The sequence below is a fragment of the Marmota monax genome, unplaced genomic scaffold (genome assembly GCF_021218885.2).
Source record: "Marmota monax isolate L192 unplaced genomic scaffold, Marmota_monax_Labrador192_F-V1.1 WCK01_AAM20220418_F8-fsc00191, whole genome shotgun sequence".
NCBI lineage: Eukaryota > Metazoa > Chordata > Mammalia > Rodentia > Sciuridae > Marmota > Marmota monax.
In genome coordinates, this window is record NW_026693537.1 from 2853269 (window position 1) to 2878738 (window position 25470).

At 37.5% G+C, this 25470-nt stretch overlaps 1 protein-coding gene and 1 long non-coding RNA gene across 3 annotated transcripts in view; one reads left to right on the forward strand and one right to left on the reverse strand.

The window, feature by feature from the left end:
• The window catches only part of Tfap2d (transcription factor AP-2 delta), a 66482-nt gene extending 60393 nt beyond the window's left edge, over nucleotides 1-6089 (reverse strand). Inside the window, exon 1 of the mRNA XM_046458610.2 lies at nucleotides 5762-6089. Coding sequence (XP_046314566.1) covers nucleotides 5762-5932 — 171 coding nt within the window. The 5' untranslated portion in view covers nucleotides 5933-6089. The remainder of the gene's footprint in view (nucleotides 1-5761) is intronic.
• LOC124102341 (uncharacterized) overlaps nucleotides 4719-25470 on the forward strand; it is a 61547-nt gene continuing 40795 nt past the window's right edge. The window contains exon 1 of one of the 2 annotated variants that reach the window (XR_009228121.1): nucleotides 4719-5454. This is a non-coding gene — a long non-coding RNA (uncharacterized LOC124102341). The remainder of the gene's footprint in view (nucleotides 5455-25470) is intronic. The other variant, XR_009228122.1, reaches the window with a different exon arrangement.

Consider the following 25470-nt stretch of genomic DNA (forward strand, 5'->3'; position numbering starts at 1 on the left):
AACCATGAGGGACAGTCCCAAGTTTCCATCATAAAGAAGTGGTATAACTGGCAATGAATTTAGGAAAAATGCAAGAGAATAAAGACGTGGTGACAAGATTCTACACTTAGGTAAATATTGTTTTTCACTCCCAAACCCAACATATTTTCCTTTTCTTTTGTGTTTTCCTTCTTCCCTTGTAAATAGTATTGGTTGGAAGGGGGGGGGGCATTTAGCAGTGGAACCAGGTATTTGAACACCATTACCCCCCAAATAACCCTTAAGTGCTTGTAGTTTTATATTTTACAAAGAGAGAACAGGAAGGAGGCAGTGCACACACCTTACTCCATTTCTTTGGTGGATTCCTTGACTTTCAAACAGTTTTGAGCTTTAGTTTGTTCAAAATTTAGCTTCCCCTACTAGGTTGTCTAGTGCCTGCAGGGGGTGGCAGTGGCTATAAACTGGCAAGACTGAGGCTTTGCAAGGTCTGTTCTCCACCCCTATTTCTTAAGAGAGAATTGGCTGGCCCCATAGACTCATCTCAGAGATAGAAGGGGTAATTCAGTCTTAATTGTCATTTCATTTGGTTAGCTTTTAAGTGTTTAAGCTGAGAAGGTGTCTTAATAATGAGCCGCAGGCAAACAGGCATGTGGCTTTTTTTTTTTTTTTTTTTTGGGTCGGGGTTTGGGAGGGTTTATTAGGATCTGCTCATGCAGGCTAACTGGGGCTGTCACTCAGAGCTCTTTGCTTTATACAAATGGACAAAGGCACACGACAAGAATTGAAATGCATTGTCTGAAATGGAGATCTGAGATGCTTCAGTCCTGCACAGGGGTCAGCAGCCAACACTTGCTCCCTATTTCAATGTACATCAGCCTCCCCCCACCTTCTTGGGATTCCATATTTTGGTCTAATGAAGTCAGGAGACAGAGAGGTCAGTTCGATGATAAGGGAGAATGTCCAACTTGATCTTTAAGTAGAAGGGATAAGATAGGTGCTATTGACACTGAGGGGCTGAATCCCAAAATGCTTGCATCAGAGTCTTTGTTTCCCAGGTCTAAGTCAGCCCTTCATAGTTTACCCAGAGAGGAAATAAATAATCTTTATCCATAGTAGCTGGGGCCTGCCCCCATTACTTTACCCTAAAAATCTCTGCCCTTGATAAAGTTCAAACCTTCCCCCAGAAGAATATGCAAGTTATCTTGTGAATAGTCAGATTCACTTTCTTTAGTGGATGATGTTGACTCCCCAGTCAGTCCAAGCTCTAATGGAAAAGGATGACGCCTTCTCAGCCTATACTCCTTCCCACCCTCCCACCCCTCAACTGCCAGATATATCTTTATTGAAGGCAAAGGGACTTTCTTCTCAGGCTTCAGTCCAAGCAGCAGAGACTGTCCCCTGGGAACAGCCAGGAGGCTCAGGACAAACTGGCTGCCTGTTCCGCCTGCTGTCCCAGTGTATTTGATCCATGTGTTTTTTCCCTGTCCCAGGGAAGAGCCACATGCTCCCCTGCACTCAGATGATTTGGCCTTATAATACTCTCAGTAATAAGTTCTAGCCTGAGCAGAGTATATACCACAAAGTGACCTCCAGTTGCCCCCACCCATCTGAATGCATCAGGACATCGCTGAGTTACTGGCAACTATACCTCTCTACTCCTTCCCCCTATTCTCATTCCATTGCATTCTCATTCTCATTCCTATTCTCATTTCCTGAGTGGCTTTTAGGTACTCAGGCAAAGAGAACCAGAGTTTCTTTTATTGTGCCCTGGATTTGGAGAAAACTAAAGATCACAGAGAATGAGAACAATCCTTTTATTTGCAATTAAGGTATATAAATCAGGAAGGAAATGTGTATCACTTTTACTTTGGGGATCTACTTCATCAGGGCCTCCATCTTTGGAAATAGTTTCGCTGTTCCCATGTCCTAGACTCCCTATACAAGCATCTAAACCTTAAAGAAACTTCACTTGGCCAACTGCTCCCTCCCACATCATCTTAACTTAAAAAAAAAAAAAAAAGAAAAGAAAAGAAAAAAGAAAAAGCTGTTTCTCCCTGAAAGAAAAATTGAGGAAATCATCCATGCCATATGCACACACTGGTCAGTGTTCCCTTCCATCTGCTCTGGGGTTGCTCAGCTCGCCCCTTTTGTAAAGAAATTCATTGAGGCAGGTGTGTGGTTTGGTGCCTTGTGTGTGATGTGCATGCACTGGATTTGTTTTTGTCAGACAGCTCTCCCACCTCTCCCCCTCCCATCCAATTAATAGTCTTGAGCAATTAATAAGTGCCATCTTGCTTGACCCAAAGTCTGGGCTTTTCAGCAAAGTTAATTCCTCTTTCTCTGTTTTGCCCCTTTCCTGGAGAATGATTGGCCACACACTCTCCAGCGGGTGGCGTAATTGAATTAACTAGCCACAATATATTGGAGACAGGGCGGTGCCTGGGGCCCCCTCCATGGGAGAACTAGTGGTGTGCATTCTAGCCTCAGCCAGAGGCCAGGTCAATACTTGCCCACTCAAAATAGCCCACAAGAGCATGGAGAAGCCCTGCCACCCTGGCAGGGTAGAAGCCAAAAAGGGTATCCCTTTAGCACCTGGTGCTCTAGTTTTGTGCTCTAGTTTTATGCTCTAGGAGGGATTGCCCTTATGAAGTTACTTTAGGAATCTGCTAAGAAATCTTTATATGCATTATTTTTGTTTAGATTAGGGTCTAGGGCTGGAAGACAATTTTTGAAAATTGTAGGCCCCTTTTCTGAACTTCTAGGTTGGTACTGCAAGTTTGGACCTAATCTCAAACATCATCACTAAAAGGATCTGCTGCACATGGCTTGTTTGAGGTTGGTGAATAAGACCAGCCATATTGTGCCTAGCCCTAACTTTAATAAACATGTATTCCTTCAGGTTTGTTTTCTTTTTTGGCTACTTGTTTTTCCTTTGCTCCTGCAAATTAGATTTAATTTGTTCTCATTCCTTTAGTAAATTCTCTCACAAAACTGCCCATGTAACACTAAAGCAAAGTAGAGTTATAATTGCAATTATTTGGGCATTTTCTACCAAAAAAGAATTTCCTTGAATATATTTACACACATGAATCAACCAGAATATCTTCCTCAATTCTACCCTCCCTTTTCCTTCTTTCCTTTCTCCCTCTTTTATGTCTTTCCTTTGTCCTACCTTCACTTTTAGAGAGAAGTACATATGAGATTGAATTCATCAAATTTGTACCATTAAGCAAGTATGTGTGAACATTTTCTAAGAATGAAATTAGTATGCTCTGTTCCAGTGGGGCATGCAGCTCCATAACTGAGACATGAGTTTGCACAATAGGGATCCTATTTCTACCCTCTGGCTTTGAAAGAATACTTGTTTAGGAGAACAGTGGTGCACTGAGGATCCAAAGTAGTAGGTGATGCTCTTTACACAAAGCAAAACAAGAGGTGTAGATATGAATATGTGTACTTCTCCTACTGCTTTCAGCATCTCTCTTTTACACTCCATATCTTGTATGAAAAAGGATGTCTTTAAAGAATCAAGAGCAGCCAAAGGACATCTGTGTCCTATCTAAGGCTGTCCTTGTTTTGACCACTCTCAGGTACTCAGCTACCCCTTTGAGAATTCCCTCCTCTGAGTACCTTCTCCTGGATAGACTTCCAAGAGGTGCTCAGCTGTGGATCTCCAAAAACCAATCACAGAGTAACTTCTCAGGGTTCTATCCCCAAGGAGCCTGAGTTTCAATTATTCAGAATTTTAAAGACTCAAAACTTCACTGTAAGTGATCCACCACTTACAGTGGTGTGTGTCTTCTAACCTAACCTCTCCCAGTCACAGTTGAGGTGGGTAGAGGAGTGGGCCTAATCCTTCAGGTGACAGAAAGACAAAAAATTGGTTGGGTTTTCACCAACCCCCCAACAAACAAAGTGGGGGCAGAAAAATGTTCCAAACAATCAAGGAAATACTGGGCAAGAGCAAGCCATCTAAACTTGACCCAGTTACATGGGCAGCTGGGGCCAAAGGGCACTGCAATGTGAGTTCTCACACTCAAGCGCTGCGCTGAGGTCAGGGAACTACAATGTGAGTGCTCACACTCAAGGGCTTCTCCTTTCTTCCACTTCTTCCCAACGTAGTGCTTACTTTCCTTTCAGTCTCTGAATATCCCTCCCTTTCCCTTTCCTCTAGGTATATCACCCCCAATCCACCTTTGACAACAAAAGGACCTCTCTGCATCCATTACCTAATTGCAAATGAGAAAAGGCAGACTTTTTTTTTTTTTTTTTTTTTTTAAAAAGCTTTAGAATGTTTAGGGGAAATTAACATTTCTGACAGACTTTCCAGTTATTTCAGTTTAAGGATTGTCATCGATTTTTTAAACTCTTCTTTCTTTCTTCCTTCTCTTTCTCTTTCTTTCTCTCTTTCTTTTTCTTTCTTTCTTTTTTTCTCTCTCCCTCCCCCTTCTCTCTTCTCTCTCTCCCTCCCACTTCTCTCTTCTCTCTCTCTCTCTTTTCTTTTCTTTTCCTTTTTACCTCCTCCTTTCCGACCCTGCCCTGCCCTCTGAGCTGTTTATCAAAAGCCTTCCACAGATTTCTATTCCGCCTTAGCCTTGCAGCGATAGGCAATACGGATTCCATAACCGTACAGGGAAAATGCATTTGCAAGCAATTAAAAAGGCTTGCGAACGTATTAGTAGAAAATTAAATGGGAGAACTCTATTGTCTGAAGTCTTTGATGACAGTGAAACTTAGGGCTAGGGTCCTCATTTGAGTGGGCAGGCTCCCAGCCCTTCAACAGCCGCCAAACTGGCAGATCGCGGACTAGCCCAACCCAGTGCATGCAGCTCGTGCGCGCGCAGAGCCTGCTTGACCAGCCCTACCCTGTTAGGGGGCCTTCACCCTCAGGCCGCAGGCGGGAGACCCGCGAGGGCAAGATGCCCTGGAGGCCTCCTGGCTGGACGCGATCATTTAAGCGGGAAACCAACTCTTCTCTCGATAAGGTCTCAAAGCTCTTTCATGGGAAATTTGCCGCTTTGGACTAAGAAATGCTTGAGTTCCGAAAGATATATGCACTCTGTCCTCCAGCGTTCTAGGAGGTTTTGAAAGTTCGTTTGCCAGCCTTCGGATTGTACGGGGAGCCTCATTTTACCAAGCGCTTTTTATTGGTATTGACTCATTTGAACCTGAGAACACGCCTCTTCACCACTCAAGTAGGAAGGAAATGTATGATTATTATCCTCTTTTTGTAGAGGAAAGAGTAACAACAAAGCAACAGTAACAGCAAATATTTATTGAGCACTTATCATAGGAGCCAGGCCCTGTTGCCAGCCGTTTAAAAACATTTATATTATTTTATTTTCACAGCAATAGGATGAGGTAGGTATTAGTGCAAACATATTCTCTTCGCAAAGACGAGGAAACCGAAGTACCTGGCGGTTAATTACTTAAGACCCCAGACGTCCATCGCCCTATTCTACTCCACGGGATCAGGTAGGCAAGCCCCGGAAAGTGAAGCTGAAAGAACTGTGAATGATCGCCAACGTTACATGGGACCTTGAACTCAGTGATTTTGGCTTCAATTCCAAAGTTTTTCCTACATCTTCTGACTTTCGCTGCTGTGTCTAAACTTTTCCAAAATTTTCAATTTCCTCCTTTTATACTCCCCTATTGCTCTCTAAACTCTTTAAAACACCCAATGACTGCCTGGTCCAAGTTTCTTTTACAGTGTCATTTTGACACCTTCCAGCCAAAGTCGTCTGGACTATCTCCGCAGTAAATTAAGCCTCCGGGCTCTTACCTTTAGTTTTAGAAAGTCACAGAGAAAGACGCGCGGCTTCCAGGGTGGTCTCTTCCCAAGCTGGTCCGCCTCTACCTCTGTTTCCGGAGGCTCCAGTCGGCCCCTTCTGAATCTTCGGCCCCAGGGGTGGCCAGCTATACCTGCCAATCTCCTTTTGCACCGGGTTTCCATTCGCAGGGCAGCTTCGGCTTTGCGAATCCAGCGCTGGCCTCCGGGACCTCCTAGCAACTGAGGTTGCCAATTGAAACCCAACCGCAGGAGTCTTGGCTCTGGAACCACAGGGCCTGGCTGTCAATCCTGATTTTATCTGAAGACTTTGCTTAATTTTCTCATCTGTAAAATGGGAAAAATACTGACATTTAGCTTGAACAGCTGTTGCAAGAGTTAAGTGAATATTATAGCTGAGATTATCATGCTAAAGGCCCTGAGTTCCATCCTTAGCACTAGTTAAATCTATGTAGTGGCTATATACCCTTGTAGGTCGGTGTGGACAGTAGAAAGAACTTAAATGTTGGCTGTTATTATTACAAAAAGGGAGGCTGTTAGGTAGGCTACTAGAGAGATGTTCTGTTAATAAGGACCTTTTCTTCCCCACTGTCCATTTTGTAGTACCTTAGACAAATGGCATCAAAGAAAATCTGACTGGAGGAGATGTTAAAGGCCACCAGATCCTAAGCTTTACTGAAGTATGAAGTCACACTGTCAGTCAAGGCACAGGGCCAGAGCTGGAGTTAGAACTCAGATGCTTGCATCCATTTAGTCCAAAGAAGCTCATTTGGGATCCACAGACTTGAACAGTTCATTTCCCCCCACACTCTATTCTTATTCTTTTTTTGACTAATTAGTATTTCCTCCTGGCTTAATCACTAGTTTGAACTTTGGATTTTAAGGTTTCATTTATTCTGTCTCTGTCTCTATCTGACCTCCCTTTGTTTCTCCATACTTGCCCCCTCCCTCTCCATCAATCTCTCCTGCCTTTCCCCTCCCACACTTGCCCTTAGCTTCTCCTTCACACCCATCCTCTGTTAATGTATTCCAGGGTACCCTTCTGCTCTCCTGGGATTCTTCTTTGACTTAATGTTCCCATATCTCCAAAGGTTTCTGTTTCACTTTTGTTGCAATGTCTTGGACATGGTTTCAGTAAGGTGAGGGGTGGAGGTGCTTCTCCATCTGCAGCCCTTCATATTATGGTCACCCTAATACATAGCTTCTCTTCTCCTTCTGACAACCCCCTGTGGATCTGTCTAGTTGCTGACCCCAGCTCCAGTCTCTTCTCCCTCCTACTAGCCTTGGGGAGCTTTGAGGCAACCAAGGCCTCCAGTTACATTTTTTTCTCTAAAGGAGCTTTGTCTGCTTCTTCTGTCAATTACCTCAGTAGCCTCTCAGAGGCCCCGTTTATTTTTCCATTGACCTTTTCTTCCGTATGTACTGGAACAATGCCTTATTATTTTATTTATCTTAATCTCTGGTGCAATCGCCCTTTTATTCTTCAACTTGGCTGCGCTAGTGTTTGTCGTTACACTTTCTTGACTTCATTATGTAATCTTGCCGAATCTCCACGCTCTGTGCATGCTGTTTAGACCTCACGTTTGTCTTTTACTTACCCTTGAATAGTTTTGTTTTGAAACTCCTGGCCCCTCCATATTTACCTTATTCCTTTGTTTCCTACTATCTGTTTGCTGCCTGTAATGTCCATGGATAATGTACAGAATTTTGTACCATTTCTGCTGTATTATGCCTCTTGTCCAATAGAACATTTCTTTAAAAATATTTGCCTACTATGGCTCTGCTACTTTGTGGCCTTTATCTGATAATGTCCCTTTTTCCCAAGCCTATTCTGATTGTAGACCATATAGTACTTCATCCAAATACAGCTAAGATGAATTTATCTTTTTTTATTGCCCTGTGAGCATAGTGGAGGGTGGTAAGGTATTCACTGATTCTGCCACTGATGAGATCTGTAACTTCAGACATATCACTTAATAGCTCCACTCTAAAAGCCAGACTGTATCAAATGGGGGCAATATGTATGAAATGACTTTATAATTTATGCTTTAACATTATTTGGGGGCTGGAGTTAGAGTTCAAAGGTAGAGTACTTGCCTACCTGTGTGAGGCCCTGGGTTCAATTTCCAACATTCCAAAGAATAATAATAAAAAAAGTATGAATTATTTCTTCAACTCTCCTTCCTTACAGTGGGTAAAGTCTCCTTATTGGATTGATATCAATGTTAATAGTGTAGAGTATTGCTTCTCTTTCATGACTTATCCTTTCCAACATTCAATTATTGTCTTTATCATAGACATTTCTATTGATTGCCATGTTGGAGGACTGTGTTCCAAATTCCAGATTCAGAAGGTGAAACTTTTTTTCTTAGAACTTCCCTACATTCTGGTATCATGGGAAGCCTTGAAGGAACCAATAGTCTGACTTCTGAATTCCCTGTCAATGTTCTCTGCAACTGGCGAAAACTGTAACCCCAGAAACAACCTACTGCCACTCTTATCCTTTGGTAATATGCTCTTTCTTGATCAACTTTGTCCACTTAAATACTCACCCATTTTCCTTTGTCTTTAGACATAGAGCCTTTACTTAAGAAATCATTGCCAAAAAGAAGACATGCCTCTGTAGTGCTCCATTAAGGGCATCCTGGCAATCTGGCTTAGAGTGGACCCTATCATGGAATGTCCATTTTAAGAGATTCAGTGAAGTGGCCAGTACAGGTTTGCTCATTCCTCTCTTCAGATGTGAAAAATGTTACCTCCTGAGCCCTTCTTTCTTGAGAAATTAGAGACTAAATCTAGCATTAGAACTTCTCTCTATTATAAGACACTAGAAACACATAGACTGTGGTGAATTAAATATGTACCATATATTAGAAATATCTGTAATGAATGGTGACATTCTGATAAATAATACAGCATAAGGTTCTTTGTATGAGTGAACACTACTTCTCATATATTTATATGCTAGCCGTTAAAGAGAACAGGTTTCTTTCACTAGTTAAATACATTGAAACAGCATTAGTCTTTTAGGATATGTTCTATTCTTAATGCCAAGATTTATGTGGTGACAAAACTAAGTGTGTGTTGGTGTTCTTTCCTCACATACTCAAATATGATTTAGAGGAGGAAGGTCTCCCATGACTTAGATAGATTCTGATGATGAAGGAGGGGAGGTAGTATAGACTGTTAGAAAGTCATCATTTTAATGTGCTTTTAATGACAAGGTCAAGTGCAACTCAAATAGTGTTGGAAGCAAAATTCAAAATCTTCAAGATATAGATAAATTTCAATATCTTTGTTTTCATCTTTATATAGATTATAGTAGCCAAATTACCCAAATTTTAAAGGAAAGTCGTGTTTTCAAATAGCTAATTTTAACAATTTTTTTTCTTTTCAAAATCAGAAAACCAAAGATTATTTTGAAGAATGTTTTTTTTTTTTTTTTTTTTTTTTTTTTTTAATTTCAGACAACATGGAAACTACTCCTAGTTCCATGCAATACTCATAGTATTGCTTCTCTTTCATGACCTATCCTTTCCTTTGAATAAAGCTACTGGCATAATAGGAAATAGATATAGAAAGTTCATCTTCTTTCTGACACTGTGGTATACCTAACATGGAGACAGGGCCTGTGTTTTGACTCTACTGGTTTGGCATGAATGCCATTTGAGTGATTTTTGAATTTATTTTTATTTATTTTTTACATATATGACAATAGTGGATTGCGTTACCTTCATAATTATCCATTCACAGCACAAGTTTTCATAACTTTGTATATGAAGTATGTTCATGCCAAATTATGCCATTATACATGAGCTCTCTCTTTTTTTTGAATTACAATTCTTAATACACCTTTATACCACAATTTATCATATCTCTGTATATAAGGTATGTTGACACCAAATTCACATCTTCATACATGTATTTTGTATAATGATGGATTTGAGTGATTTTGAATGATAAAGTATATTTTTAAAAATTTCTTTTGCAGTACTGGATGTTGAACCCATAAGCACTACATCTCTGAGCTACACCTCAACTTTTTTTGTTTTATTTTGAGATGGGGTCTTGCTAAGTTTCCCAGGATGGCCTTGGATTTTCAATCCTCTTGCCTCTGCCTCTTGAGTCACTGGGATTATAGGTATGTGCCACCATGTCCGGCTCAGAATTAAGTATCTTATACACATCATAAATTTATTATAAAGAAGTGGTACATTGAACATTAAGAAATGCTAAAAGATAGGAAGGTGTTTTATCTACCTAAGTAGTCTAATATACAATATAGGGACACTTAACACTAATTTCACAACTCATTTCTATGAGTCAGTATAACATAGGGACCAAAGAAAATTTAGAGCTTGTTTATTAGAAGTGAAAATTCTAAAATCTTCCTGATTCTATTGAGAAATTTCTCCTGCCAGTACAAGTCTCTAGGGAAGAGAATCAGTATCACATTATCTGTAACTGTGCTGTTTTATATAGAATGACTGGCCACAGGTTACTATTGAACACTATTATAGGCTGAATTATATTCACACCCCCAATTTGTATGTTAAAACCCTAATCTCCTAATCTCTCTATTTGGAGATAAGGGGTAATTAAGTTTCATTAAGGTCATAAGAAAGGGTGGATTCTAATTCAGTAGGACAGGTATTCTTGTGAAAAGAGGAGGATACAACAGAGGAGAGCTCATATGAGGAGACAGTGAGAAGAGAAGCCTCTGGAGAAACCAAGTATGCTGATACCTTGATCTTGGACTTCCAGCCTCCACAACTGTGTGTGAGAAGCAAATGCCTATTAACTTACCTAGTTTGTGGTATTTTGTTATGGCAGCCCTACCAGGCTAATGCTAGTGTTTTGAGAAAAACAACAGCAATAGCGCTTAACACCCCAGTTTGCCAAATGCTATCAACTAGGCCTCAGTGTTACTACAAATTGGTCTAACACTCATTTCTCTCCTACTGAATATAAAAATCTGGCAGAATATCAACATCAGGTATGATTACTCTGTGACCATGAGAATCAAGATGAAAAAAGACCACTGTAATTACATTTGAATACAGATAAATCTTTAATATTGTCTAAGCCACAAAATATCAACTGTATTCCCCTCTGGGCTAATGTGAATTACATCTTCTTTTCTAATTACAGCTGTAGCCTTACTCTTATCTTTACTCCGTATAAAAAGTTTATTGAGATATTTGATCATACAGTCCTCTTGCTTTTGTTTGTTTGTTTTTTGGTATTAGGGATTGAACCTAGGAATGCTGTACTACTGAGATAACTCCCAGTCCTTTTTATTTTACTTAGAAACAGAGTCTCATTAAGTTGCTCAGGCTGGCCTTGAACTTTCAATACTCCTGTCTTCTTCGCTTCAGTTACTGGGAGTTGCCACCATGCCTGGAAAGTTCTCCAAATCCTAGAAGGAAGTCCTTTTACATACTCTGTTACTGAGATGGTTTCAAGGTTTCTCATGATGTGTTTTCTTTCTTGCTGCAACAAGTTACAAACCCAGTTTCCTTAGTTATAGGTGTAGGCCTCATGGTTTTGGGCTAGAAGTCATTGGCAATTTGAAAGGAAGCTAGTCCAAATTGATATGAACTCTAATTGTAAAATACATACTTGATTTTCAAATACTTAGTATGAAAAAGAGAATGTAAAATATTTCATAATTTTTATATTGATTGTTGATAAACTTTTGCATGTATTGATAAATAAAATTGACTATAAAAGTCAATTTTCTCAGTTTTTCCCTTTTAAAAGTGTGGCTACTAGAAAATTTTAAATTATGTATGTGGCTTGGATTTCATTTCTATTGAACAGCATTGGTTTATAATACCCGCCCCCAAACCAATCATTGATAATTCTGACTATGCAAAATTTACATTTTTTCTTTTAAAGGAGTTCATTAGTCATATGAAGAAACCACACCCACCACTATGGGTAAATCTGTGTGGCTTAACAATATAAAAGTTTATCTGTGATATGCAAGCCAGTGTGGAGTTAGACCTCACCAAGAGGCTGTCCTCCACTTAGCAGCACAGTGATCAAGTGGCATTTTATTTCTGCATCATCTTGAGGTGGTGATGGTAGTGGGGGGGGGGCGGGCAAGGGATTTCCAGAATGCAGTGGCCAGATCTAATCATGTGGCTCTGCTTAATGATAGAGAAACAGGAAAGTGTAATTTTCCCCTACTCTCAGGAGAGAACTGAAAATGAGTACCAAGAGTAATACCTACCATAAGATAGAAATGCATGCTTGGGACTCTTTTTTAATACAAATGTGGAACATGTTTGACAGATGCATAAGGCATTTTGTTTAGTAGACCTCAACCTTGAGCACATCAGCACTGATGCTGAACATATAGTCAAAAAGATCCTTATATCTTCAAGTTACTATTTTTATGATAGCCTTTTAATGTTTCTAGCTACACAGTGGCAATGCGTAGTTACCAGTAACTCACAAGTCCATAGTCTTTTTCTCATACTGATATGAACTTTAAAACAAAGTTCAAACTTTGTTTGAAAACAGCATGTTAATTGGATTAAACACTGAAACAAAAAAGAGAGAGAGAAAGCATTTAAGGATCATTGATATTTTTAAGTTGGTTGATCAGGCTGTGCACACACACACACACACATACACACATACACTTTATTCCACAAGGTTTCTAACATTAAAAACAAAATGTGATCCCAGAGATTTCATTAGTTAAAATCCTCCCATCTGCAGGAAGATTCCTAAAACGCAGGCGAACTTGCCTTTCTTATCTTCAAAGGTCTCCTCCTAGCATCAGAAAAGTTGTTTGTAGTAAGCCCAGGGGATGGAGGAGGGTCTGACAAGCTTTCTCCTCCCCTTTTGTGGCTGAACTGTGAAGGCTGCTAGTATGACTAATTCTACCAATATAGATCAGTAGGTTAATTTCTGGAGGAGGTAAGCCTATGGCTGTGTGGGGTATAAAAAAAGGGGGGGGGGCACTATTCAGCACTTGATCTCACTCTCCTGCCCCCTCCTTCTCTTCTTCCCTCTCTCCCGGGTCTGCCACTGCCCTCTAGACTGCTAGCCCCCAGCGCACAGCCTAAAGAGAAAGGAGCTGTCCGTTCAGTACCAGGCCACGTGCAATCTGCCCGCCAAAACACAAAGAACTGAAATATTAATTAAAAAAAGCCAATCTGCTCAATCCTCCGCCCGCAGGCAGGCTCTAACGGAAAACCGCATATGCTTTCCCTTTCTCCTCAATAAATCTTCATGTGGGTATTAAAATACCTAAAAGGATTAGTCATTAAATGCTTGTACATTTGGCTTAATGCGCAAGAAACTGTATGTCACAGGGTTACATCAGAACTGCAGTTTAATCTAATTTGCAGTATTTGCGTAAATGCTTTATTTCGTCTGCTGATTGTTACAGAGGATAATATTAATATCCCAAGTGTCCAGAGGGAGAAGGTTAACACATCAGCACGGAAATAAGCTGGATGCTGACTGATGTATAAAACTATCAAAGCTTCTTTTAAGGTGAAACACAAAAAGAGAATAAATGGGAGTGTGTCTTTTTCCTCCACAAGCTGCATCTATTATTATTATTTATTATTTGATCCTAAGGTAATAAGGAAATTGCTTTTTTTTGAAAAGATTTTTGCACTTCAGTTGAATACACTGTCCTACATATTGCATTCAAAAGCTGTCTATATGGGAACAGTGAAACAATCTTCAAAGGATTTAATTGCAGAACCATTCTTATTTTCTTCTGAGGAAGTTTCTTTGTAGCAGAAGCATTTAGTCAGTATGAGCCACACCCCATATAACCCCACCCCTGGCTTTAAGCATTTCTCCTTTCACTGAACCACTGGAGCATATATTATCTCCATTATGCATCTGCATCTGGTACTGATCATTTACTTTTTTGGTCCACCTACTTATTTTTGTGTATGTTTTACATAGTTTCCTGGTTGTAAGTCCCAAGGCAAAGAGAGATCGAAATCACAACACTATTGAGAAAAATGGTTTTATTCATTAAATATATGTGCATTGATTACCTGTGCTGTGCAAGCAGTCTGCTGAATTTTCTCATAGTATATTTTTTTTTCTGAAATCATTTGTTGATTATGTATTTTGGATGCATACTAAATCAATAAAATATGCTGTTGCTAATTATTGCCTTCTTTGGCCATGGGGTACAAGCCACATATTTATTAAAAAGCCACTTAAAAAATAAAAGTTTGTATTAATTTTAGTAGATAAGTTTTAAAGAAAACACAGAGCTATTTGATCATCAAATCAATAATTCATTGCTAAAAATTTTGTTTTTTGTTGAAAACCAGTCTTAAATTGGTAAAGAGTTCATGCCAATCAAGATATTATTTCTTGGTCCATAAGATGTAGTATGACAAGTATTATTTGGTCTCCTATACCAATCAGAAAGATTAACAATACTTCACTGACATTCGGTGTAAGTGGTAAAAAATGATAATATATAATAAATGGATAATTTGAAACATTCCTTGGAAAAGAAAGTGGTTTTAAGTATTCAGTAACATCATTGAAAAACTAGTCAATGCCTATTATTATTTGAGAGGTGAATGGATTTCACACACACTCACACACAATTACATAAAAAGGGCATGGAAAGAGAGTTAGACATTTTTATCAATTTTTATCAATTCCTGATTTAGTCACTAATTTTCACACATATTGCAAATCTCAGAAATCCTCTTAATCTAAGATACCTCATATCTTACATTAGGTAGGCATCTTTACATTGCTTCATGCTCTGACATTCTGTGATTCTAATGGAACATTTGAACTCTTTAAAGTTTTCATTCTGTGTCCTATCATGAATTTTTATCTCAGAAATTTTCTTCTTTGAGTTGTGTTTTTTTTTTAAATATTTTTTAGTTGTAGTTGACACAATGCCTTTATTTATTTATTTATATGTGGTGCTGAGGATCAAATCCAGGGCCTCACACGTGCCAGGGGAGTGCTCTACCGCTTAGCCACAACCCCAGCTCCTTTGAGTTATTGTTTTTATTTGTTTCAATGCAGATACAAGTAATGTGAAAATTCTAGTCAATAAGTAAAGCTGAAATCATAATTACTTCAGTTTTTATTTATTTTCTCTTATAATTTATAAATTTTCTGTTATTTTTACTCTTGCCCAAGATCTTTCATTTTGTTTTGATGTACAATAATTAATATTTGTCCAAGTGTAAATTATTTTTATTACTTTCTTAATATTCATTTAGCTTATAAGTTGATTATTATCATTAAAAATATTATTTTAAATTGAAGAAATTAGTTATAAAAATTTGGTACTAAAGCTAATTTTTCTTTCTTGATTGGTTCATTTTAGTAATACATAATAGAATCCATTTTGACATAATTATAAGAGCATGGGACATTATTTGTTCTAATTTAGTCCCTAGTACTTCCCCACCCCCACTCACCCCCTCCATGCCACTGATCCCTCTACCACCTACCCATATATTTTTTTTAAATTAATGTCTTGTGGAAGATCTACACGATGGTGAGATTCACTATGGTATATTCACACATGCACATAAGAATGTTAGGTCAGATTCATTCCAACATCCCTCCTCCCTTCCCCCATTGCCCCCCATCTACTCCACTGATCTTTCCCCTATTCTTTTTATTAAACCCCCACATTATTTTGAATCAGATTCCACTAAATGTTTTCCAGGGAAACATTTGACCTTTGACCTTTTGGCCTGGTTTATTTCACTTAGCATGATAGTCTCCATTTCCATCCATTTACCAACAAATACCATAAAATCATTCTTCTTTATGGCTGAGTAATTCTCCATTGTGTATATATAAATTTTCTTTATCCATTCATCTATTGAGGGGCACCTAGCTTGTCTCCATAGCTTAGATATCATGAATTGTGTTTTTATAAACATTGATGTGGCTGCATCTCTGTAGTATTTTGATATAAAATCCTTTGGATATATACCAAAGAGTGGGACAGCTGGGTCAAAAGGTGGTTCCATTCCATTCCTAGGTTTTTGAGAAATCTCCATACTGCTTTCCAGAGCAGTTGCACAAACTTGCAGTCTCACCAGCATTATATGAGTGTACCCTTGACAACAGTGATTATTACTTGTATTCTTGATAATTGCCATTCTTACTGGAGTTAGATAAAATCTCAGTGTATTTAATTTGTGCCGCAGTCTGGCTGGGCACAAAATCAGGAGCCACCACACAGCTTGTAGATTCAAACAGCAACTCTTTATTCCCGAACTCACACCAGCCATCTACAATCACGTTCTGGGGAAATCCACATTCTCTGCCCAAATCCACCCCCACTGGGCTTCTGTCTCCCAAAAAATACTGTCTGAATCCCGTGAGAACTCAAGGGGAACTCAGGCAGCAGGATACGCCCTATTCCCAGCAGGAATAATCTTAAACCTGGAACCACCCTAAACCCGGATAGTCCTAAACCGGGAACGCCCTAAACTCGGATCCGCCTTGGTCCTTGAGCAAGGTCACTACATGCAATGTCACTGCAAAATGTCCTATTTCCAGGAGTCCTTCCACTAAGCAACATGGGGTATGCTGGCAAGGAAATTGTCATACCTATTTGGCTAATGGCTCCCAGCAAATTTGCATATCTAATTTCTAGAGTTATTGAACATTTTTTATATATTTGTTGACCATTTGTATTTATTCTTTTGAGAAATGTCTGTTTAGACCCAACAACACTCCAACATTTCTGCTCAAGAAATGACTTCTTTAACAAGACTCCTAAAGTACAAGAAGTAAAATCAAAATTCAATAAATGAGATGGCATCAAATTTTCCTTCACAGCAAAGGAAACATTCAAAAGCATAAAGAGAGAGCCTACAGAATGGGAAAATAATCTTTGCCACCTGCTCCTCAGATACAGCATTAATATCCAGGATATAAAAAGAACTCAAAAAATTTCACATTAAAAAACCCAATTAATAAATGGGCAAAGAAAATAACAGCTAGTTTGTTTACTCTTTAGATATAATAGGTTACTTCTCAATAATTTAATTAAAATTAGATCAAAACAACCATGTAATCATTAAGCATCTATTATATTTATATCCAATGCTATATTAGAAGGTATTATAAGGCATATAAAATGTTATTTTCAGTATTGGGGGGATTTACACTGTGGTTGGGGGAATAATGTTCACATATAAGATAGAAGTTAAAAAATGTAAAGCAGATTATAATGAATGACAAGATGTGTGGCAAATATGGTGTCAGGAGTAGAACAGACAGTGGTGTGAATTAGAATTTCCTGGGATATAGTGGAGAGGGACATCCTAGAAGAGTATGGTCCTAATCTAAGCATGAGATATGACCTTAGAAATAAAAGTTGCAGAATCATAGCAATTTATTCTCATTTTCAATGTATAACTACTTTCATAGAAAAATTTTTCCCCACTTTTATATTAGAACATGACTAACATTTGTCTATAAAAAAGATTTCTTCCTGGCAATTTCTCATGTTTTCTTTGCTCAAAGGAAGAAAATGATACTCACATTCAAAGCATAAACCTGAACTTCCCATGGGACTGCTTGGATGGTAACTGGATAAGAGAGTTACATTAGGGCAGAAGTGTGGGTCATAGCATATCAAACCAAAAGCATAAGGTGGATTTTATTTGTAGCTGAGGCCAGCTCTACAATTTAAAGCCTTCTCTAAATAAGAATAATATTCTTCTCAGAGAACAATAAAGTGAATTTCTTTTAATGCAATAATCTAGTAGAGTGTAGCAGACTTAGAAATTAGCTTTATCAAGAATAAAGTGGGATGAATGATTCCTAATTGAAATAATGACAATTAAAATATGTGAGCCATAAAACCAACTATATGAGCTCTTACACTAAGGATACTGCTTTTTAACAAGTGAATCATTTCTAAAGCACTGGTAATTGTAGGGAGGGGAGTTTGGGGGAAACATATCTACAAAACAATTTAATATCATCTGTTGTCTACAAAAATACATAGCATTTACATCTGATTTGTATTTTTAACAATTATTTCAAGCAAGTCGGTGCTATGACAAACACTTTTTGCTAATACATTCTGTCTGTTATGTTTGAAACATATTTTCAAACTTTTGAAAAAGAACATAAAGAATACCATTGTAATTTTAAAAATATAGGCTACATGCTGTGCAATAGCTTTGCTTAAATAATACTTGAGTTGTAACCTTATATCTTAAATTATGTGGCGTTCAATATCCAACTCATAATACATATATACAAAGTTGGAGTCTTTTTTTAAAAATTTATTTCTTACATACATGACAATAGTAGAAACACACATTATATACAAACAAAGTTGGGATCTTAGTAAAAAAAATATAATGGCACATCATGTGAAGGTTTAAAAACTTGTATGCAATGGACTGGGGATGTGGCTCAAGCGGTAGTGCACTCACCTGGCATGTGTGCGGCCCGGGTTCAATCCTCAGCACCACATACAAACAAAGATGTTGTGTCCTCCGAAAACTAAAAAATAAATATTAAAAATTCTCTCTCTCTCTCTCTCTCTCTCTCTCTTTAAAAAAAAAAAACTTGTATGCAAATCTTTTCACTTATTCCATCAAGGAGTATATGTGTGGGTTGAGACTGTAGCTCAGTGGGAAAGCGCTTGCCTAACATGTGTGAGGCATTGGGTTTGATCCTTAGCACCACGTAAAAATAAATAATTCTTTTTTTAAGAAAGGCATTCTGTTCATCTGCAAGTACAAAAAATAAAAACAAAAGAAGTGTATGTGTGTGTTTGTGTGTGTGTGTGTGCTCCAAGCCTTGAATCTAGGCTGACCTTAATGATTCTTTTTAACAAACAGAGTGCAATGGAAATGGTACTGAATAACTTCTAAAACTTGAAAACTTTCACCTTGTGAGTTAGGGACGCTCACTTTTACAGCTTCTGTTTTCTAGCCTAATAAATTGTAATATCCCTTAATTTTTAAAGGTGGAGGAAGCACCTCCACCTTTAAAAATTAAGTGATTACTAGAGTCTTATAATATTCTCCTGGCAGTTTTGAAGTTTTCCAAGTGGCCATTTCTTCTTTTTCTTCCTATTTTTATATTTTTACATCTCTGTTTTTCCTTTGATGCTTTTCACAAGATATCAGAAAGTCTTTATTTCATTATTAGTCAAGGTGAAATGAAGGTGTGGGACTATGGGTCTTTTTGTTCCAGCACACCTTTCAGAGAAGAGATGATATTTGAATTAAATATTTAAGAATTGCAAGGAGCATACGAACTAGAAAAGAGATAAACTACACTATAGGTTAAGAAACACATGGGAGAAGTTTCAGAAGTGATTGAGTGAAGAGAACTTTTGGTGAAACCAAATATTTTAATTGGGCTACCATGAAGTGTGGTTTTGCACAAGTAAATATGACTACATGACTAAAAAGGTCGGAACCAGACTGAGAATATGTCAAGTAAATAAACTTAAATGTTAATGTTGTAGACACTGACATCATTCAATGGCTTTAAACAGAGGATTCAGGAATTAGTCTTGCTATTCAAAATAATTCAATAATAGTTATATAGGTTTTTCCAAAATTTCAATTTTTAGAGTACCACCTTGCCCAATCTTACTATACCCATTGAAAAGTCCACCTTCAGACAATATTACTGTGTGTGATCTTTTACAACCTATCAGAGGCTTTGTTAAGAAGACCTTATGAGGAAAAGCTGCCCTTGTCACACCAGATTTTAGGCACGGCCAGTGCATTACAGTTTCTGCAAGAGGGCAGTTGCAGTCAAGGATTCAAGTTCCCTCTTCTATATGGGGCTCCTTGGCAGTGAGATAATCCCTTCTGTATATGCTGCCTGCAACCATCTTGTCTTTGCCAAGCATTATTTCATGAAGAAAGACTAGCAACAAACTAGTGTTTATGTTTCTTTCACTTACATTATCACAATAAGTAATTGATTACTAGTTTTAAGTTTGGTTTACACTAAAATTGATCCTTTAACATTTCACACTTTGAAATCTATATGCTATCTTTCTAATCTTACTTATTGAATTTTTAAAAATTGCCTTAAATTTCTTTCAAGTTAGCCCCTTCATGAGTAGTGAATCATGGTTTTGAAAACCAGTTATGTCATATTTTATAATATGCATTTTAATAAATATATAATAATTCATATAGTAAAATGAGTAAGTAGTTTTAGAGAGGTTAAGTGATTTGTCCAAGAACTGATTCAAAAACTAAAGAAATGTCATTAATATTCAAACCTTGACTGCCCTGCCTGAATTACAGAATCAAATCTTAATCATTGTACTATCTGTTTGCATACCACTTATAATCATCACAGGACCACCCTTTGAGAAATACAGTGATAGATCTCAAACAGGAATTTGTTCTTCCACTCATCTGATAAAGTGTTACTAACCAAAATGTGTAAGAAATTCACAGGACTAAGTAGCAAGAAAATAAATAACTCAATTAAAAAGTGGGCAAAGGATATGGATAACTTTTTTCAAAAGGAAATATATGAATAAAAATGTTCATTGTCAAAATAATGCAATCCATAAACACAATAAGATATCACTTTACACTTGTTAGAAGAGCTATTATGAAAATACAAACGATATATGAATTGTTGGTGAAGATGTGGAGAAAAGGAGACGTGCACACTATTGATATGAATATATAGTATAGTCATTGTGGAAAGCAGTACGGATTTCCCTCAAAATAATAAGAAATATAACTGTCATATGATCCAAGGGTCCCACTATTCTGTACATACACATTGAAATGAAATGAGTATGTTACAAAGCTACATGTATCCCAGGTTCATTGCAGTATCACTTAAAATAGCTAAGACACAGGATCAACCTAAGTGTCTGAAAGTGTGGGATATGTACACAACAAAATACTATTTAGTTTTTAATTCTACCATTTGTGACAACATAAATGAATTTGGAGAACATTATGCTAAATGAAATGAGCCTGGTACAGTACCATATGAACTCAATTATAGATTCAAATATTAATAATGCATTACAGTAAGTGAAAGGAGCCAATACTAAAGGCAATATACGATCTGATTTAAACTTCATAACATTCTGGGGAAAAAAACCAAAACTATAGAGATTTATGGGTTTGTTGTAGTCAGGACAAGTTTTGAGGGATGTAAAAACATGGTTGTTTCTAAGGATTCAGAGAAAAGGAAGCAGGATGAATGAGTGGATCATGAGTCATTTTTTTGACAGTGAAACTATTCTTTATGATACTGTAAGGTGGATCCCTAATGTTACACATTTGTCAAAACCCATGGAATTGTCCAACACCAAGAGTGAACCCTAATCTAAATTACAGAATTCAGTTAATAATAACATACGGATATTGACTCACCAATTGCAACAACTGCAACAGACTATTATAAAATGTAAATAATAGGAAGACTTGGGTGTGGGATATCTGGGAAGGGGTATACAACAACTCTAAGTTTTATGGCCACATTTTTCATAGACCTGAAACTGGCCTAGAAGAGTAAATATATTATAAGTCTGTTTTCACTATAAATCTCAAGTTAGGGCCAGATTATTAAAATTTGTCTTTCACTTTAAATGTGCACATTCCACTTTCAATTTTTCTATTAAGTTCCTAAAAATAAGCTATAAACATAGTGAAGATAAGAAATGAACTAACCATACTCTTTTGGTCCTTACACATGGACAGTAGGCAAATGTAAAAGGGAGTGATTGAGTGACACACATTAATCAGGAAATAGTAATAGGAGCTTTGTGCCTGGTAGAGAGAACTATGTGTAATACATTTTTTTAATGACAGATGTTATACTTTGCTATAAAGTATCCCTCAAAAGCTTCTGTGTTAATGTAGTAATGTTCAGAAGAGAAATGACTGGATTGTGAGTGCTGTAACCTAATCAGTTCATCCTAGTTTGAATGGATTAAGTGGTAACTCTTGGCAGATGGGGCATGGCTAGAGGTGATGGGTCAATGGGGGAATGCCCCAGAAGTGCCAATATTCTCTGCTACCATATTCCCCCCACCCACTCTGATTCCTAACCCTGTCATGAGCTGACAGGGCTTCCTCCACTGAGCCTTTTCCCCACAATGTGCTGTCTCACCTGGGTCCCAGAGCGATGGAGTTGGCCATTTATTAACTGAGATCTCAGAAACTGTGAACTCCAAATATATTTTTTGCTTCTCTAAGTTTTTATTGATGGGTGTTTTGGTCACCGAGAAAAACTGACAACATCAGGTAATCTTCTAAGTTTCTTCTCTAAACTTACACAGGTAGATAAAGGCAGGAAACCAACATTTATGTGCTGTTTTGGAACAAGACACTCTGTTCTTTTAAAAATCCTCAGGACAGCTTTCATGATGTTCCTCATATGCATTCTTGCTTACCCCATAGTTACCCTGATGTTTCTGGAGACTTCATTCCCCAGCCTTTTCAAAAGCTGGGTGTAGCCTCATGATTACTTTCTTTATAATTGAATATGAGCAGAATTGATACACGCAAATTTTATGCTCTTCCCTTGAAAGGAATTTTAACATTAATTCTTTCTTCATTCCTACGGTGGTCAACACCAAGCCTCCATCATACAGATGAAGACAATACCCAGACAGCATTCAGCACTTCAGGTTCTTCCCATTTTGTTGCTCTTTCATATGCTGCAGGAATTACACATACTTAGCCAGAGCTGTGGTCAAACCAAGATACAACTACTGCCAAAGACAATGCACCACATCATTGCCATACATTGCTAAGTCCAAATGGAGAAATAATTGGCCCTGGGACCCAAATGAAGCAAAGTGCAGGTAAGCCTGTTGGGGCAGAGAAGAGCACAGGAGAGTGGAAAATGACTTATTTTTCCAAAGGAAGCTGATAACAATAATTAGATGATGTTTATAGTTTACATCTTGTTTCTAATAAGACGTTTGCAATCTTCTTGGGAGGTGAAAATAGTAAACAGACCATACGTGTGGGTAGACTAAATGAAATTTTAGAAATATAAATCTGTGAATATAAAATCTATGCTTATTCCGGAATAGAAGAGGTAGTGGGCTCCAGGTTGCCTGTTGTTAAGTCAATCATGGTAGAAAATATATGGAAGCATTTAATTTAAAGGTGACCAGATATTATTGTCACGGGAGAAGAGATGCTTCCAGAGAAGGGTCTGAGGAGTTCCCAGAAGACAGGGGGATCTTAGGACCAGAATAGTTCTGGGCATATAGGACAGAAAAGAATTTTAGCATGAGCCAACGGCTTAGATACAGGTTTATTTAGGAAGGTAGATAAATATTGAAGGGAGAATACAGGCTATCTCTTTAGTAAGAAAACCTGACTTGCGCTAGGGTTCAATATTTATAGAAGGTCTGTATCAGGGGCCAGAATGGAGGTAGATCCAGGGTGGAGTTACACACTTTCATGCTTGTTTTCTCTGTGCTTGTGTATTTCCCTCTTTTTAAAAGGGCTTGCGCCAAGATTTACAACTGTGTTTTCTGCAGCTCTGTGGCTTCTGGATGTTTCCCGTAAGATTCAATATTTTTCTCTTTTTATCTTAAAACCCAATATCAATACTAATTTACCAAAGTAATTCTGACTAGAAGATTGTATGCCATGGTTGCCTCAAAGACTGTCATATGTCACAGTGAATACATTTCATACTTTAATATCTTTCCTGCAATGTCCTAAGTTTGCATCATCCACAGAACGATGTACTTAGTTAGAATTTCTTATGAAAAGCAAACCAGATATTTTATCTTATTCTACACAAAGGGAAGTTTATTAAAATGATTTTGAATAGTTTATTGAGTTACCAAAAGATTAGATAAATTGCTTTGGAGAACAAGGAGGCTAAAAAGGCCAATAAATGTGAGACTTATATATAAAATCATGCCTTATCATCCTGATGAGTAGTCTCTCCTTGCTTATTGCTCACTGGATTTTATCCTGAATAACTGATGCTGCTTCTACCATGCACCCTCCAATATCCCTGCTTTTTGTTCTACCAAAGCCTAGAATCAAACCTGTGGCAGTTATGTCTGATTTTCCATGCCTAGTTCATGCTCTGTGCTAAGCTCTAAAGGAGCCCCCCAGCCCTGCCCCTCCAAAAAAAGCTAGTTGCTAGTATCTAATTTATACTTTTGAGGGGGGGCGGTTCACAGAGGAAGACAGGTTCTTCTTGCTACAAAGAAGTAGGGTGTTCCTAAAATATAGGAGTAGGACTAAAATACTGAGAGTTTCACATTAATCTTAAATGAGTAACCCACTTTGCATCAATATCCTAGATATTTATATTTTAAGGTGTCCAAATGATTAAAAAAATGTTCTTAGGTAAAAGTCAGTGACAGCTACTGATTGATATTCTTCCAGCTCTAAATGTAGTATTGATCTATCCATGGTAAGTTACATTCTTCAAAAAACAAAAAGGTAATGCTAGTGTAGGGTAAATGAAATTATCTAACATTTATATGAGAATCTATGCACAACAAAGAAATTGAAATCACATACTCCAACACTTTTTTAGAAGGATCATACATGGGTTTATAACACTTTTAAATTTCATTTTAAATCTCTACATCATGGATTCAATAAAAAATGTGTTCAATTTCAGATTATCATACATGCTGGGCACAGTGGCACACACCTGTAATTTCCACCACGTGGGTGGCTAATGCAGAAAGATTGCACATTCAAGACCAGCCTCAGCAACTTAGTGATCCCCTGTTTCTAAATAAATAAATGGTCTGGGGATGAAGCTCAGTGGTAAAGAGTCCTTGGATTAAACTCCTAGTTTCATATATATATATATATATATATATATATATATATATATATATATATATATATACACACACACATACACACATTATTTATATATTTCAAACTATTTTGAAGACGTGTTTTATAGCTATGCCTCTTAAGAGGGCTTAGTTACCAACATATAAGCAAAATTTCATTTGTATTACCACTATGAATAATTTATGAAGATAGAGCTTTGCTCACCTTAACATACAAATTTGGGACTAAATTGGGCCTTGGACACTGATATTTATAATGTCCTTTTGATCTGCTTGAGGAGCAAGTACTAATATTATTTTTATCTATCTGAAGGTGAAATGAATTACATTTTTCAACTCCTTGCAAACTTACCTTTGATTACACAACAAGAAAATCATATAAGTATGGTAGATGGTGTTTAATTTTTATAAATTGACATCAAAATATATAGAGAATAGCTTAGATGTGGACATGAGATGTCAAAAAATTTTTATGCTTAATTTTTATGTGGAGTAACAAGAATCTCTGCCTTTGAATAGCAATTTAGAAGTGGTTTTCTGGTTGGAGGAACAATATGCTTCAAACATATGTTATTCAAGGTTGGAATAATTTTCAGAGTCCGTCTTAAATTATTTCTGAGACTGTCCTGTGGAAGGAAAGTGAATTAGAAAGGATTTGATAAGAAAAATTAATTTGCATCCCATGTACAGCAAAGAACCTGTTGAATGACATTTAAAAGAGGATTAAAGCTGATTTCTTACAAGCTGTAGGATAATCAGATTTCTAAGCTAAAGCATTAGGACTTCCAATTCATTTACAAAGTAACCGGTGTCATTGGCCAGAGCCCTCACAATGCAGTTGCTTCTGGACATATGATCCCTGTAATTTTTTAATCTCCTTCAGGATTTTGCTTTTTTTCCA